This window comes from Aspergillus stella-maris, assembly GCF_047715825.1.
Source record: "Aspergillus stella-maris strain CBS 113639 unplaced genomic scaffold BDV14scaffold_7, whole genome shotgun sequence".
NCBI lineage: Eukaryota > Fungi > Ascomycota > Eurotiomycetes > Eurotiales > Aspergillaceae > Aspergillus > Aspergillus stella-maris.
The window spans coordinates 395,439-409,132 of record NW_027396801.1 but is presented as its reverse complement, the minus strand read 5'-3'; the positions used below and the strand labels follow the sequence as shown (position 1 = coordinate 409,132).

General features: G+C 51.5%; 9 protein-coding genes across 9 annotated transcripts; 3 read left to right on the top strand and 6 right to left on the bottom strand.

Annotated features, from left to right (window-relative positions):
- Positions 1-79: 79 nt before the first annotated feature.
- BDV14DRAFT_196665 (pseudouridine synthase PUS4) lies at positions 80-1,323 on the bottom strand (the record flags this gene model as incomplete). The annotated part of the gene is made up of 2 exons (XM_073772496.1): positions 80-1,230; positions 1,290-1,323. The coding sequence occupies 2 exons, from the start codon at positions 1,321-1,323 to the stop codon at positions 80-82; spliced, it is 1,185 nt and encodes a 394-aa protein (XP_073631817.1).
- Positions 1,315-3,816, top strand: BDV14DRAFT_131883 (uncharacterized protein). The gene is made up of 3 exons (XM_073766131.1): positions 1,315-1,959; positions 2,043-2,467; positions 2,521-3,816. Exons 1-3 carry the CDS (start codon positions 1,755-1,757, stop codon positions 3,694-3,696), a joined length of 1,806 nt encoding a protein of 601 aa, XP_073631816.1. The 5' UTR covers positions 1,315-1,754; the 3' UTR covers positions 3,697-3,816.
- Positions 3,817-4,231: 415 nt separating this feature from the next.
- Positions 4,232-5,617, bottom strand: BDV14DRAFT_131805 (EBP2 family rRNA-processing protein). Its single transcript, XM_073766129.1, has 3 exons — positions 5,432-5,617; positions 4,705-5,371; positions 4,232-4,632 (listed from the first exon to the last, which is right to left on the bottom strand). Exons 1-3 carry the CDS (start codon positions 5,558-5,560, stop codon positions 4,331-4,333), a joined length of 1,098 nt encoding a protein of 365 aa, XP_073631815.1. The 5' UTR covers positions 5,561-5,617; the 3' UTR covers positions 4,232-4,330.
- Positions 5,618-5,983: 366 nt separating this feature from the next.
- Positions 5,984-6,463, top strand: BDV14DRAFT_196662 (heat shock factor-binding 1 family protein; the record flags this gene model as incomplete). Its single annotated transcript, XM_073772495.1, has 3 exons — positions 5,984-6,058; positions 6,127-6,226; positions 6,375-6,463. The coding sequence occupies 3 exons, from the start codon at positions 5,984-5,986 to the stop codon at positions 6,461-6,463; spliced, it is 264 nt and encodes an 87-aa protein (XP_073631814.1).
- A 330-nt stretch (positions 6,464-6,793) lies between these two features.
- BDV14DRAFT_187591 (thioredoxin-like protein) lies at positions 6,794-7,965 on the bottom strand (the record flags this gene model as incomplete). Its single annotated transcript, XM_073770968.1, has 2 exons — positions 6,794-7,380; positions 7,452-7,965. The coding sequence occupies 2 exons, from the start codon at positions 7,963-7,965 to the stop codon at positions 6,794-6,796; spliced, it is 1,101 nt and encodes a 366-aa protein (XP_073631813.1).
- Positions 7,966-8,378: 413 nt separating this feature from the next.
- Positions 8,379-8,872, bottom strand: BDV14DRAFT_131773 (uncharacterized protein). The gene has a single exon (XM_073766127.1). It carries the CDS (start codon positions 8,759-8,761, stop codon positions 8,435-8,437), a length of 327 nt encoding a protein of 108 aa, XP_073631812.1. The 5' UTR covers positions 8,762-8,872; the 3' UTR covers positions 8,379-8,434.
- Positions 8,873-10,290: 1,418 nt separating this feature from the next.
- On the bottom strand, positions 10,291-11,141 carry BDV14DRAFT_131788 (PIN domain-like protein). The gene is made up of 3 exons (XM_073766128.1): positions 11,043-11,141; positions 10,434-10,968; positions 10,291-10,370 (listed from the first exon to the last, which is right to left on the bottom strand). Exons 1-2 carry the CDS (start codon positions 11,047-11,049, stop codon positions 10,550-10,552), a joined length of 426 nt encoding a protein of 141 aa, XP_073631811.1. The 5' UTR covers positions 11,050-11,141; the 3' UTR covers positions 10,291-10,370; positions 10,434-10,549.
- A 439-nt stretch (positions 11,142-11,580) lies between these two features.
- Positions 11,581-12,995, top strand: BDV14DRAFT_196659 (putative oxidoreductase, 2OG-Fe(II) oxygenase family; the record flags this gene model as incomplete). The annotated part of the gene is made up of 6 exons (XM_073772494.1): positions 11,581-11,760; positions 11,814-11,873; positions 11,923-11,976; positions 12,028-12,044; positions 12,124-12,277; positions 12,336-12,995. 6 exons carry the CDS (start codon positions 11,581-11,583, stop codon positions 12,993-12,995), a joined length of 1,125 nt encoding a protein of 374 aa, XP_073631810.1.
- Positions 12,996-13,031: 36 nt separating this feature from the next.
- On the bottom strand, positions 13,032-13,604 carry BDV14DRAFT_131690 (uncharacterized protein). The gene has a single exon (XM_073766126.1). The coding sequence runs from the start codon at positions 13,434-13,436 to the stop codon at positions 13,068-13,070; it is 369 nt and encodes a 122-aa protein (XP_073631809.1). The 5' UTR covers positions 13,437-13,604; the 3' UTR covers positions 13,032-13,067.
- Positions 13,605-13,694: the final 90 nt, after the last annotated feature.

The window sequence follows — 13,694 nt, the reverse complement described above, 5'->3', positions numbered from 1 at the left end:
GGTCCTTTTCTTGCGAGTTTTCAACTATTATACAGTTCATAGCCATAGAGCGATTTCTATGCTTTCCTATACTATATACTCATTGTGAGCCTTCTTGAGCGGCTCTTTTCTTCTCCCATTCTTCCAGGAACCCTTTCACCTTGGGGCCCCAGACCTCTTCGCCAGCATCGAGATCCTTGTACTCGAGTATTTTATCCGAGTCCAAATTGTAGTCTGCTTGACGAGACCGTATAAGTGCGGCCATGAGGCCACAGCTACCGACAGCTTTGCCTAGATCATGTGCCAGAGAGCGGACGTAGAAGCCCGAAGATACAGTCATGGTAATCTTCACTGCTGGCGGTTGTGATGGAGGCTTCGATTGTTCTGATGCTTCGGCTTCAGGTTGTGTTTCTGTCGTCTGTTCATCTTTGACCTCTGGTGCGCCCTCTTGCTCGGATGGCGCTGGTGCCGCACCTTCATCAGATACCTTCTGTTTCTTCGCCGTAGACAGGGAGTCGGAAGTTGTTTCATCGTCTTCACCCTTTGCCGGAGGCGACTTTCGTTTCGACGACGCTTCCGCATCGTCCGCAGCCGGAGCAACAGGCAAAGCATCAGCCTTGGACAACAACTCCTCCGCCACAGCCTTCTCCTCAGCGGCGGCCTCCTCCTCAGGCCATTTATACTCGTGCGTCCCAGGCTCATACCACTCCACAATCCGCAAGTCGCTTACTTCCACAGGTCGAGTTTTGATCTCAACCGGCGGCACCTTGCCCTCTCTCGCGTACTCATAAAGCTTCTTGCCCTGCACCTTCAGTGCCGAAAAAATAGGCGGCTTCTGCATGATCTTGCCCCGGAACTGCTCGAGGGCCTTCTCCACGGCTTCACGGGTAACATGCTCGTAAGGCGAGCGCGAAACAACTTTTCCCGTACAATCATACGTGTCTGTCTCCGCGCCGAAGACAAAAACGGCCTCGTACGTCTTCGTGCATTCTAAGAAGTTGCCGAGGAACTTCGTGCCCTTCCCGACGGCCGCAACGAGGACGCCTGTAGCGAGCGGGTCGAGTGTACCTCCGTGGCCGATTTTCACTTCGAGACGCTGGGTGCGGCGGCGCCTGCGCTGGAAGTTACTTTCGCGGTCGCGACGGGCGCGCTCTTCCTCGAGCCAAGGTCTGAAGAGGTTGGATGGGTTGAAGTGGGATTGGAGTTTGCGGATTACGTCGGCGGAGGTCACACCCTGAGGCTTGTGGACGGCTATTCTTGTTAGCTTTTCGCTCGGTTCAATGCAAGGCTTTGTGATAGAGTGAGCATACCGAAGACGCCTTCATAAATCTTTTCTCCGGACATGGTATTGCGGAAGAGCTTCAGCCCTTGACGGAGTTTCATCGGTGGGTGAGGAAGGGTCTGCGGAGGGGAGTGAGGGGGAGCAATTCAATGATCTCAGAAAGAAACTCTCTGCACCAATGCGACGTTCGGCAAATCAGTACTGAGCTTCACGAAAAAATGCGTGGTAGCTGTCGTAGCTCGGAGAGATAAAATAAAGATTGATTACCACCGCCGGACCTAGAAGCGGCGTAAATAACGGAGCATTACCAGAATGTTACACCCATCGTCACTCCGTCCATTCACCTCAACCCTCGCTTTAAGCTTGTCCCCATTCAAACCCCCTCATCCCCTCCACACTTCTCCTCCCCATTGACTCATCCTCTCGCAACCTCCTAGGCCATCCCTGGGTTCCCTTCCCTACTTCCACAGGCCGTCATGCAACCACCCGAGACATGACATCCCGCGAAGATAGCGTCTTGGCCGCGCGAGACCCGGCTCTCGTCGACGAGAACGACTGGGAGGAATTCAGCCTCTCCGAGGTGCGCATCTTGGTGCCTGGCAAGTCGCGCTATGCCAATCTTCTTACGGCGACGCCCGAGAACCCTGTCCAGGTAACGGGGTGTCTGGAGGAAGTCGAGGAGGAGCAGGAGTCTCTAGGTGCATATTACACTTACGCCGGTCTACTTTACCACATTCATGAAGCAGTACTCTGTAGCTAATACTATAATGACTCGCAACAGTCCAAGACCCAGACTACCTCACCAAACGAATCGTAATCGACAACGTCTCCCACTTTGCATATGGGCAACACAATGACGGCGAAGTCGGGATCTGGGTTGCTGGCCGGGCAGGCTGGTTCTCTATCTCCCCCGCAAAGGGATACCGCGCTATGTTTAACGAGGTCGTCGAAGCAATCGACCTGCTTTATTTCCTAACAGATCGACACAAACCGAAGCGACGGAAGCGAAACTTCACCTATCCGAGCCTGGAATACTTGTGCGATGAGTACGTGTTGCATACGCATGGGATTTGTGAGGATGGGGATGACTCGGCGGAGGTGTTTTATAAGCATCATGGGTTTTTGTTGTCGAGGATGATTAAGGGTGAGGAGGATGTTAATTGGGGGGAGGCTGAGATCTTTAAGCATCTCTGTGAGAAGTTTCCGGTGAGTGCTTATCTATACCTTCGGGATAGAGTTGTTGCTAATGTCGGATTTAGGAGGACTATGAGGAGCTTCGCGCTCAGAAGGAATCTAAGGAGGCGGAGACGGAAGAAGAAGATAATGATGAAGATGAGGAAGAGGAAGAGGACGAGAAGGAGGATGAAGAAATGGAGGCCAGAGCACCTACTCCAGACCCGACTGCCATCTCCAAAACCCAGGCCGATTCTATATATCAGGTGATTCTTGATCTCAAAGAGGCAGGACACCTCGCTAAACGACAATTGAACCTCGAGCTCGTCGTTTCGACTCTAATGAGCCGCTTTGAAGTTGACAGCGAGGAGTATGCTCAGAACCTCCTAACATCAACCGCTACTGCAATCATTGAATCCATGAACGAGGCGAAAACAAACACATTCGACTGGTCTAAGAAGGTCATTTATCGAGAGTTGAAGAATGCCTCAAAGAAGAAGAAACCGGAGATTGTGGCATTCACGCCATTACGGCCGCGTGTCTCTGACGACTCTAGCTCCTCCGACGAGAGCGATCACGAGCAGCGGAAGGGCAGGAGACCTCGTCATCGCAAGTCCGTACTCCGACCGAAGAGCCAAATTGCGTCTAAGAGGACCGGCAAGCGGACGCGCAGCGCAGCAGAGGAGTACGACATGTCCGACGATGACAACCAAGATGAAATGAACGAGTACGAAACCCCAAGTAAAGTCCGCGGGCACGACCTAGTCCGAGACCCCCTATCAACAAGAGCAAAGCGACGAACAAGATCCATCCTATCAGACACTATCACAACACCCATAATCGAACGAACACCCCTACAAGAAACTCTTCAAAGCCGAAACACTTCCGTCTCTGCCGCTGAACAGATTCCGGACTCCGAATCCTCTCATGACCCTAACGCCCCAGCCGATACATGGATCTGTCAAGTCCCAGGCTGCGGCAAAACCATTGCGAAAGCTACTTCAAAACGCAGCAGAGAGATGATACAAGATCATTCTCTGGCTCATGCCGATGATACCAAGGCGAAGCTTGATCTCGTCTTCGCGGAGCAACGGCTGAACGTCAATCTCAACGTCGATAATCTCCTCAGCCGCATTCGGGGTATGGGGAATCTGGACGGTGCACTTGCGGCCCTGAGCGGCGAGACAAATGGTGAAATGAGCAGTGCTATGAATGGATTAAACGGCGAAATCAATGGAACACAGGACGAGATCGGGACATAAGCCAGAATGGTGCCATCCAACATCTAATCGAAGAGCTCAAGCAGCGCAGCGAGTCATTTGCCTGCTGAGCTGAATCAACAACGCTGTCAATGACTCGCTCAGACGTGTCTACCTCAACTTGACAGCGTTGCACAGCGTTAAGTCGCCTCGTTCAGCGAGGTGATCAGCTTGAGGCTAGAGAGAACTACCCACTCTACATAGTGAAGGCCGCCCAGTCGACCACCCTCTTGATGATGGACCATGCCTGTTCACGCAAATCGGACTCAAACGCCAGGGTACTCGCTACCTTTACTATCCAGAACTTCTGACCCGGTGTTCGACTTATTCGGGGAAAACAGCCGGCCGGAATCTCAAACACTGGCGGAAGCCTTGGACACGACATGCGCCTCGCAATTATTGACGATCTATTTAATCTCAAAGCTACAACCTGTATCATTATGAGGAGCCTAGCTTCTGCTACTAATGGAGAAATAATTGCTTTTCGAAACCTAGACCCAAACAAACAGGCCTTACTTCCGGTATCCTCATAGAACAAACCGAAGACAAAAAAATAAGAAGATAAAGTATAACTACACAATACACCACATCTAGATGCATATGCAACCACTCAACCCATTACACACACTCTCAACATCTAAGCCCGTCCCCTCGCAGCAGCCCGCTTACTCTTCCCAGGCCTCTTAGCCCCAGGACCACCCTTCATCTTCTTAACAGAGAAGCTGCGCAGGTCACCACTAGACGCCGCATCACCGCTCTTAGCATGCCTCTTCTTCCCGCCGAAGCCGTACTTCTCGTTCTTCTTCTGGCGCTTGATGTTGGGGGCACCGGTGTCACCGCGGGCGCGCTTGCGCGGGTTCTCAGAGACGGCGTCTTCAACGGCTACGTCGAAGAGGTCGTCTGCTTCGCCGGCGCCGCCAGATGTAGCTGACTTGCGCTCTGTGTGTGAGTTATTGTTAGTATATCATCCATGCTTAGTGAAATGGGATGGATAGGGTGGGTGGAACATACTCTTCTTCAAGTCGTTAATCTTCTCAATAGCCTCCTTCTTCTCCTTAGCTCTTTGCTGCAACTTGGCAACCTGCACTTGCTTTCCAAACTTCTTCAGATCGCGCTGCTTGCGCGCCTCAGCAGCGGCCTTCTTGCCCGCAGCCTCGTCATAAAGCTTCTTCTTGATCTTGCCCATGTGCTCGTCCGTCTTGACCATCTCGGCAAAGTAATCGCCCGGTCTCGTAAAGTTGATACCCTCCTTCTTGAGCAATTTCCGCGCGAGGAGCGCGCCCGCTTGCGCAGTTTTGTAGAATGCCAGTTCCCTGTTCAAGTCGTCGTTTGCGTCGGGGACGGACGTTTCTTCTTTTGAGAGAAGACTGTTGTGTTCGGAGAAGGGGGTGAGGTGCGAGATGAAGGAGATGCGTTTTGTGGAGGATGTTAGGGCCGCGGCGTTGTTGATTGTTAGGCGTTGGTGCGGGATTACGTCTTCGCGTTCGTCTTCGGAGAGGTCGGAGAGAGGGATGTCTTCTTCTTGGGCGGCGAGGTCTTCGTCGTCTTCTTCTGAGGCTTCTTCGTCTTCGTCTTCGGAATCAGCGGCGGCACCGTCCTCTTCTACACTCTCTTCCTTGTCTTCCTCCTCTTCAGACTCTGATCCGGACTCTTCAACTTCGGGTTTCTTAGAGAGGGCCTTTTCCTCCTTGAACTCATTAGCAAATCATCATTATCAAGCGGAAAAGACAGAACAAACCTCCTTCTCTTCTCCGCTAACACCCTTCCTCTTCTTCGCAGCCTTCACTAACTTCTTCTGCTTCTCGGCATCGTAGTCGCGACCCCTGCGGTCGTCTAGCGCTTGAAGGAGTTTACTTCTCTTCGGCATGGTGGTTTGTTATTTTGAAGTGCGATTGCGGTGTATGTATGTAAAGTAGACTATGGCCCGGAGACCGTCGAGAGCAATGATACGGGATTTTTTTTCGAGCTGCGGGTGGGGACTAGGCCGTATCTGGTTAGATCGGTGATAAGGCGGCGCTAGTGTATAATTAGTTAGTGCGCTGTCTGCAGGTGGTTGGGAGGATAGTTTTTCCGGCTCCAAGGCTCTTATCGATACGGCGGGATGGAATGGAGCTTCGTGCCTGGACTTGGAAGCTTCAGGCCTCAACTGAAGGGACATTAGGTTGCGACTCTTGGAGCTTCCAGGGCTCAGGCGGGCATTGAGTTCAACAGCCACTTCTACATCCTTTTTACAATCACGCCACATAAGGGGCTATTCTACGCCCCTTTGCCTCGTCCGTTCTCTATCACAATGTCCACAAACAACTCCGCCCCCGCGGAGACAGAAACAAACTCGCTTTCCCCATCCGCGCCGACTCAGAATAAGGTACGCTCTACGATCCCCGTTCTACAGACCACGAGGAACAAGTGGCAGTTTCTAATCATTGAATGCAGAGCAACGACGCCCAAGGCCAATTCTCCGCGGCCGTCGACGACCTCCTCGATCAGCTGCAGCATAAATTCGATACGACGTCTAGGGAGATGTTTGGGAAGTGTGAGTTGTCTTATATACCCTACCCTACACTTAGGGGACTCTGTTCTTGCACTTGATCTTATTCGTGTTCTGGGTCTTGAGCGGCGTTGGATGTATTTGGCATGTCGTTAAATGGATTGTGCGGGCTGATATTGTTTACTACTTACAGTTGACGACATGGCGAGACGGCTAGATGAGTTGGAGGCTTCGCTGAGTGCTGCGGGGGATGGGGGGGCGACGGATGCATCTGCTAAATGATACGTCCTACTTCACTGCACTGCACTGTACATGGCTCCAACGGAAGGGCGGAGGCTATTATTACATTCTGATTTCGAGATACCCTGGGAATATCCATATTGATCCCCAAGCTGCTACAGCGATTGCGCGCGAAGAGAAGAAAAGAAAAGAAAAGAAAAGAGAGACGTTTGAACATCAATTGCATTATTTCATCCAATTGTTCCTGACATGTACATGTACGGAGTAATAATTCCTTTTTTCGAAACACTGCATGTTGCAGTAGCCAAAACACATCAACCATCCAATCATATCAAATTAATGCGGGATACTCCAAGACCTAGAATCCAAAATCTAGAGCTCATCCTTAACATTCTCCTCAGTCTCCTTGCCCAAGAACTTACGCAGAATGTTGCTGCGCGAAATCATATCATCGACCTTCTCAGGCGCAGAACCACCCTTGGCAAGAACCTTCTTCAGGCGCTCAGACTCTTTAACAGCGTAATCGGAGTTCTGGCTCAGCTTCTCAGCAACCTTGACGTAGTACTCAGCGTACTTGGCCTCGAGACCCTTGGCTGCCTTCTTGACCTCCTCGAGGAGCTCGCTGAAGTTTTGGGTGGTGATGTACTTGGCGACCAGCTCGTCAAGGACATCGACGGTACCGGCCCTGTCGTTAAGACCGCCGCCGACGGCGCGGTGGGTACCGGTCTTCTCGTTCAGGAATTCGACAAAGGCTTCTTCGCTGCGGGCGCCGTTGTAGGCGATACCCTCGGTTGAGCCCTTGGGGAAGAACTTGATGGTGGGGTAGCCGGTGATTCCTTGCTCCTTAGCGGTAGCCTTGGACTGCTCGGCTTCAGCATCGACCTTGCCGACAACGACGGAGGATTCGAGAGCAAAGTCAGTGGCGAGGGTTTCCCAGGTAGGAGCGAGGCTCTTGCAATCTAATTCATTCACTTGTTAGCAATCACCCCATCAAGTGAAAGAAGGTAGATAAAGGGAGGGGTAAACATACGACCACACCAAGGCGCAGTAAATGCAACAAGCACATCCTTGTCAGACCCAATAGTCTCCTTGAAGCTCTTGTCGCTGAACATCTCAACATTGCTGGGCTCCTTCTTCGCCCCCTTAGCCTTGACACCGGTCTTCTCCGTAATGAAAGCAGTCAAGCTCTCGAGATCACGACCGCCCTTGTAGTCCTCGGGTGTCTCGCTCTTGCCATCGAACCACTTGAGCGTCGGGAACCCCTGGATCCCGAAGCGCTTGCCCAAATCACGGTTCGCATCGGCGTCGACCTTTGCAATGCTCACTTTGTCCGCGGCGTGCTCGAAGGCTTGGCCGAGTTCTTCGTAGACGGGGGCAAGGTTCTTGCAGTGGCCGCACCAAGGGGCGAAGAATTCGACGAGGGCAGGCTTGTTGGATTCAAGGACGACCTTGTCGAAGTTCTTGGGGATGAGGTCGAGGACTGCGGAGCGCGCGGTGGCGAGGGTGACGAGGGCGCTCAGCAGGAGGATGCTGAGGCGGGCCATTTTAGCGGTATTGGTCGCTTAAATTTCGTATACTTCTGTAGGTGGCACTAACAGTCTTGAGATCAACTATCGGTGGGTTGAGATGGGGAAGTTCAGCTGCGGAGCTGGTGGACGGAAGCATTAATAATTTATAGAAGCTCCGGCGGCGATCTGCGGGTGCGGCTTGGAAAGGACACTTGTGCTGAACCCTGACTAATGAATGCCAACGTCACAGGTACAGTATACGAGGTTGAACAAAGAACGGTATAAAAGTTCCTTGGTATTTGAGTTCATGTTATGTATTTCTGCATTATATGCTTGCATTGATGATCCATGTCGTTTGGCCAAGTTTTCAACTCTACTAATACAGCACGCGTAGGTATATCATAGTAGATTCACAGTACCCGGCAGAGCCTCAACAGTCGACAACAATGGCAACGGATCTCCTGATTCCTAACATGTTGTTCATATCCAGAGCATTGTCTGTTGATTACCGTCTTTCAGACAGCCATTTGTTCGCGTCCGCCCACATCGTTCCATCCTTGAACTCTTTTCCTGCATTCTGAGAACCCTTGTAGACCTGTAAAAAAAAAAAGTAAGCATTGTCATCGACGGTCAAAGTAAAAAGGTTTACATACTGCATCCCAAAGCTTGAATGCCACCTCCAAGTTGCCTGTAAAACTGTCGCTGTGCTGGAACCAATCCTTGCCCTTTGTTTTGACCTCGTCTCGCGCCTCTTGTGAGGTGGGAAACTTCTGTAGCGGAAGGTCATCAAGGTAAGTCCTAACAGCAATACCCAGACCGCAATCGTTGTCATCGATGAAGGGAAGGCTAGGAGGTCAGCTTCAGTCAGTCGCCTGGGGCGTGAGGTATTTACCTGACACCGATTTCAGTCCAGTCATTGCGATCGCGGGTTGCGTCGCCGTTGAGAAGAACGCTGACAAGTACAATCTCAATGAGGTTTCGCAGTGTCGAACGGACTTCGGTAATAAGAGAACGGTAAGAGAGGAGTTGCCTGCTGAGTGGTCCGGAGTAACCGATGTCCTTGTGCCGCAGCTTGCCAATGCAGGCAACGCGCGATACTAACATGTTGAAGGACTTGTCCTCCTCTGGGATATTGTTAGTGACTTTATACTGGCAGCAAATTGTATCTAGACTTACCCGTCCCTCTCATTGGCCCGCCTGATACATGGGAGAACCATTCTTTAGCATTCAGAACCCCATATCGGAGCAACTCGATGGCCAAAAATGTAGCCTCTTCCAGCGAATCTTCTGGATCGAGACCGGACAGCGCTTGCTCAAGGCATACACCCCAAGGCGTAAGCTCGTGCTTCTCGTTAACGTAGCCGCGAAGTTGCAGGAACCGCCAGTATACATTAGAAAGGATTTCGTCTTTCGATGAGAGTGGCTGATGTTGTTAGCTTCCTGGTGTCTGTGGTTTTCGAGATTTCAAACCTACTTTGGATTCTTTAGTTGCGAATGTCTTGGAGACGAACTCCGAGTCTTTCAAGCTCTGAACTGCGAATTTGAATGGTCCAGATGATGGCTGCTTATCTTAGCGACTGATATTTCAAGCGCCTGGCCTAGCTTACCTGCAGCTTCTTGACACCCTCTGTATATTGCCCACTAGTGACCTTCCAGTTGCGAATCGAGGTTATGACAGGAGGGGGCGTCCTTAAAGTGATGGTGGAGTCGGCATTCTCATTGTACCATGTCCGGATATTGATTGTCTTGTTCTGGTAAAACCGGTGGAGGTGATTTGACAGCAAGAACATCGCCTGTTCTCTGAGTGGTGCTAGATTCTCGCCCGCGACCTGACGATATATCGGCGTGTCTTCAATACCCAAAGGCAACGAGATCAGGACCTCGCCAGATGTCAGGTAATTCGGCACGTCTGGTCCGAGAATTCCCTTTGAGAGATAGAAGTAAAGCTCCTCCGGAAGACGTTGGCCGAGAACATCATGCATATCCGTGGGTGCAGTGTCGGCGTTCAGGGGACCAACCCTTCCATCCATGTCTATAACCACGTGGTGCTTGACATTCATGAACGCACGCTTGAAGCGGTCCGTATACTGAAGGTCTTGCATGCGGCGCTCCTCTTCGTACTGTGCGCATAGGGCAATGGCGACTCGTTGAACCGAGTTGTACATGTTCAGCGAATCGCGAATAATGAATTGCTTTGGAAGGTTCTCAAAAGGCGGGAAAGTCGGGAGGAAGGAGGAACCGAGGAGGAGGGCGTATTCAAGGAACTGGTCGTTGGTTAGCCTGCCGATTTCGTCCTGGCAGGCTTGTTTTGTGATCCAAGAAAACTGAGCGGGGTCGATGTCAATGCGAGTGATGAGCTTCTCGACGTCAAACAGGAGGACTTCCGATGGGCCCCAGATGGCGTCGACCACGGGGTTGGGACCATTGTTGAGATGGGCAAGCTATATGGGACGGAGGATGTTAGGCGAACGCATGCTTCATTTTGCGGCTAGAGTTCTGCTTACCTGGCCGGCGGCACTGTAGGGCGCTACAATGTAGTCGATGCCATTTTGAACAAGTATGCGCTGCAAGAAGCGGTAGAGGGATTCTGGGCGAGGAGTTCCTATAGCACAGCATTTTGTCAGTACCCCGAGATAGCCCAGGAACCGAAAGCCTTACCGACGCTACTGAAAGCCTCGACGACCTGATCAGCTTGCTGCTGGTCATATAGATCCCAGGCGTTTTCAAAAGCGCGGACAGTCTCGTGATGCACGTGAGGTCGTTGATTCTTCTTTCCAAAGTCCAGACCGTTGAAGACAAAGACACATGCTACGCCCAAGTCCTTGAAGACCTGCAGCTCCTTCTCAATATTGCTTCTTAGGGCGAAGGGAAAGCCTCCGAGGGCGACTAGAAGCGGCTCGCGGGAGGAGGGGTGGGTTAGGTGTTGGGAGATGTAGTGCGACGCATCGATACCGACGACTGCCCCTTTGAGCGCGGAGAGGGGGAGTGAGTTCGCGCGGTGGGAGGGGAGGCTGGCGATCCAGTCGTCCAACTGGCGGACTATTGAGCCAGATAGCGTGAGTGGGGGGTACTCGAGGAGATGGGGGACTGGAGAGCTTCGCGGGGAAACTTACTCGGCATTCTTCAAGCTGGGGCTGAATCAGGTACGGATTGGGGAGCGGGTGCCGATTGCAGGCAAAAGAGCCTGGCGGGAGGATAGAATAGTCCCTCAGTTGCTGGGAGGAGGGAAGTTAGGAGAAGAGGAAAAGAGGGGAAGCTAGAAGGGCGAGGGTTCAAGGTCGGATATTGAGTTCGAGGAGGAAGCTTAGGTGGTAGAGCTCATGGAAATTAATGAATGATGCGACAACGAACTCGGCGGTTCCAAGTCCAAGCCCGATCCAATCACGGGATCCACCTCTACTGCAGTAACCGTACCTGTCTACCTTGTATTGGGCACTTGCCAATTCACATACGATCTATTCTATTCCAGAAATATCTATTACCCATTGACCGAAACTGTGACCACAATGAAACACAAAAATGGTGGGGCCACCAAGATAACGCTGCTGATACCAAAGTGCTCCAAGCACCAAGATATATAATCTCGGACCTCCCCGCATCCCCTCTATACAACCGACAAACAATCAATCAATTACCAAGCAATCGATCAACATGGCCGAGTCCACCACCGTTAGCGCTCCCATTGAGCTTCCTATCCTAGACATCTCCAACCCAGAAGATCCGGCTGTGGGCAAGGCTATGCTAGAGGCTGCTACTAAGTATGGCTTTCTCTACGTCGATAGCAAAGGCACGGACTTCACCGCGGACGACGTTCGAAAGGCCTTTGAACAAGTGAGCCCTTAATATAATATAGGACTAGATATCTAGGATACTGACAACCTCAGTCAAAAACTTTCTTCGCTTCTCCCGCGGCGGAGAAGGAGCCCTGCCGCATCCAATCCAATGTCTGTACTTCCATTTCGAAAAGCCGGAATACCACTGACGTCTATATAGAACCGCGGCTGGTCGGGCATGCACTCCGAAACTCTAGACCCCGAGCATCAGCGGGTAAGTTTCACAATTTAAGGTAATCTAGAATGTATAGCTAACTTTACCCAGACTGGCGACTTCAAAGAGTAAGCACCTGCATTTCTCTACATCTACTTGACCTGAACGGTTAGAAGAAGCTTAACCTAACCACCACCCAAACAACAGAGCATTTAACTTCGGCGAATTCACCCAACAAGGCAAAGCCCAACAGCCCCTCCCAGCATCGCTCACCCCCCACGAGCCCCAAGTCGCGCACTTCATAGACCTCTGCAACAAGGCCTGCGCGCGCATCCTGAGCCTCCTGGCGCTTGGACTCAAAGTACGCCATAGCCCCAACAATCACCATACATATATAGATACTAACTGATACGACCCAGATCTCCCCCTCCTTCTTCACAGAAGCCCACGACCCAAAACAAGGCAGCACAGGCTGCATCCTCCGCTACCTCTACTACCCCTCCGTCTCAGCCCCCAGCACAAAATCCTACGATCACAAGACCGACGTTCGCGCAGGCGCACACTCAGACTACGGGAGTATCACGCTCTTATTCCAACGACCAGGGCAACCAGGACTGGAGATCCGCACGCCAGAGGGCGGGTGGGCGCCTGTCCCCGTCGAGCCGGGGAATACTAGTTCTTCTGACAAGGAGGAAGAGGAGGCGGAGTACGCTTTCCCGCCTATCCTGGTGAATATAGGTGATCTCCTCTCGTACTGGACGGATGGGCTCTTGAAATCGACTGTTCACCGCGTTGTGTTTCCGGCGTCTGAGAGGACGGGGAATAGTTCGCAGGATCGGTACAGTATTGTTTATTTCTGCCATCCGCTTGATAGAACGGAGTTGGTGCCTGTGCCTAGTGAGGTTGTTAGGGCTTATCGGGAGGGGAAGAGTGAAGAGGATGGGGAGAAGGTGGGATTTGGAGGGGGCGCGGGGACATTGTTGCTTGAGGAGGGGAAGAAGGCGCTTACAGCGGCGGAGCATTTGATGCTTAGGTTGAATGCGACGTATGATTTTCGGAAGGGAGAGGAAGCCGCTTAGCTGTATCTTCCAAAATTCGAGTACTAGAAAAACTGGATTACGGCTATTGGAAGAGGAACTAGAGAAAAAGAGTCACGATATGTGATTGCAAGTGCTAAGATGTATATGCACACGACACGACCATTCAATGCAATAGACAAGACCTGCCTTCTGACAGGGTGCATAACCCCACTGGAGGGATGACAAAAAATGACCAATGAGTATAATAGCCAATGGGAGAATAACGAGGTCGACCAAGGTACGGAAAACCATACAAAAAACCAGCCAAAAATGAAATGTTGTAAGAGAATCTTGGGGAATGTTGAAGCTGAGAGTAAGATGCTCGATGACACTGACACTGACACTAACAAAGGAAAATCGTCCGACGTGAGGGTGGATTAGAAGCCTGTACTTGGAACTTAGGGAGGCCCACGAAGGTAACAAGTAACGGATGAAAGACATGTAAGACAGATGGTTGAAAATGACGTTGCAAGTTCATGACCGCTAGGGGGGAATTCGTATGAGTATAAAAGACGGGCTGAACCACTCAGCATAAATGAGAAGCGCCCTAGGCAGGGTATTGAGAATTGCAAGAGAATAGCGTCTGCGAAAGAAAAAGATGAAAGACAAAAGGTATCTCTCGAATAATGGGAGCACGGCCAGTTCCAAAATGTCATGCATGGGTAGAATATGAAAACCCTGGGAAAACGTGGAGAAAGA

Excerpts from the sequence above, each read along its gene's own strand:
- BDV14DRAFT_131805 (XM_073766129.1), bottom strand. The coding sequence starts at position 5,560 with ATGCCGAAGAGAAGTAAACTCCTTCAAGCGCTAGACGACCGCAGGGGT. Across the intron at positions 5,372-5,431 it reads TTAGCGGAGAAGAGAAGGAG|GCCCTCTCTAAGAAACCCGA; the intron begins GTTTGTTCTGTC and ends AAGGAGGAAAAG. Across the intron at positions 4,633-4,704 it reads GATTAACGACTTGAAGAAGA|AGCGCAAGTCAGCTACATCT; the intron begins GTATGTTCCACC and ends ACTCACACACAG.
- BDV14DRAFT_131883 (XM_073766131.1), top strand. The coding sequence starts at position 1,755 with ATGACATCCCGCGAAGATAGCGTCTTGGCCGCGCGAGACCCGGCTCTC. Across the intron at positions 1,960-2,042 it reads GGAGGAGCAGGAGTCTCTAG|TCCAAGACCCAGACTACCTC; the intron begins GTGCATATTACA and ends GACTCGCAACAG. Across the intron at positions 2,468-2,520 it reads ATCTCTGTGAGAAGTTTCCG|GAGGACTATGAGGAGCTTCG; the intron begins GTGAGTGCTTAT and ends TGTCGGATTTAG.
- BDV14DRAFT_131773 (XM_073766127.1), bottom strand. The coding sequence starts at position 8,761 with ATGACAACGATTGCGGTCTGGGTATTGCTGTTAGGACTTACCTTGATG.
- BDV14DRAFT_131690 (XM_073766126.1), bottom strand. The coding sequence starts at position 13,436 with ATGTCTTTCATCCGTTACTTGTTACCTTCGTGGGCCTCCCTAAGTTCC.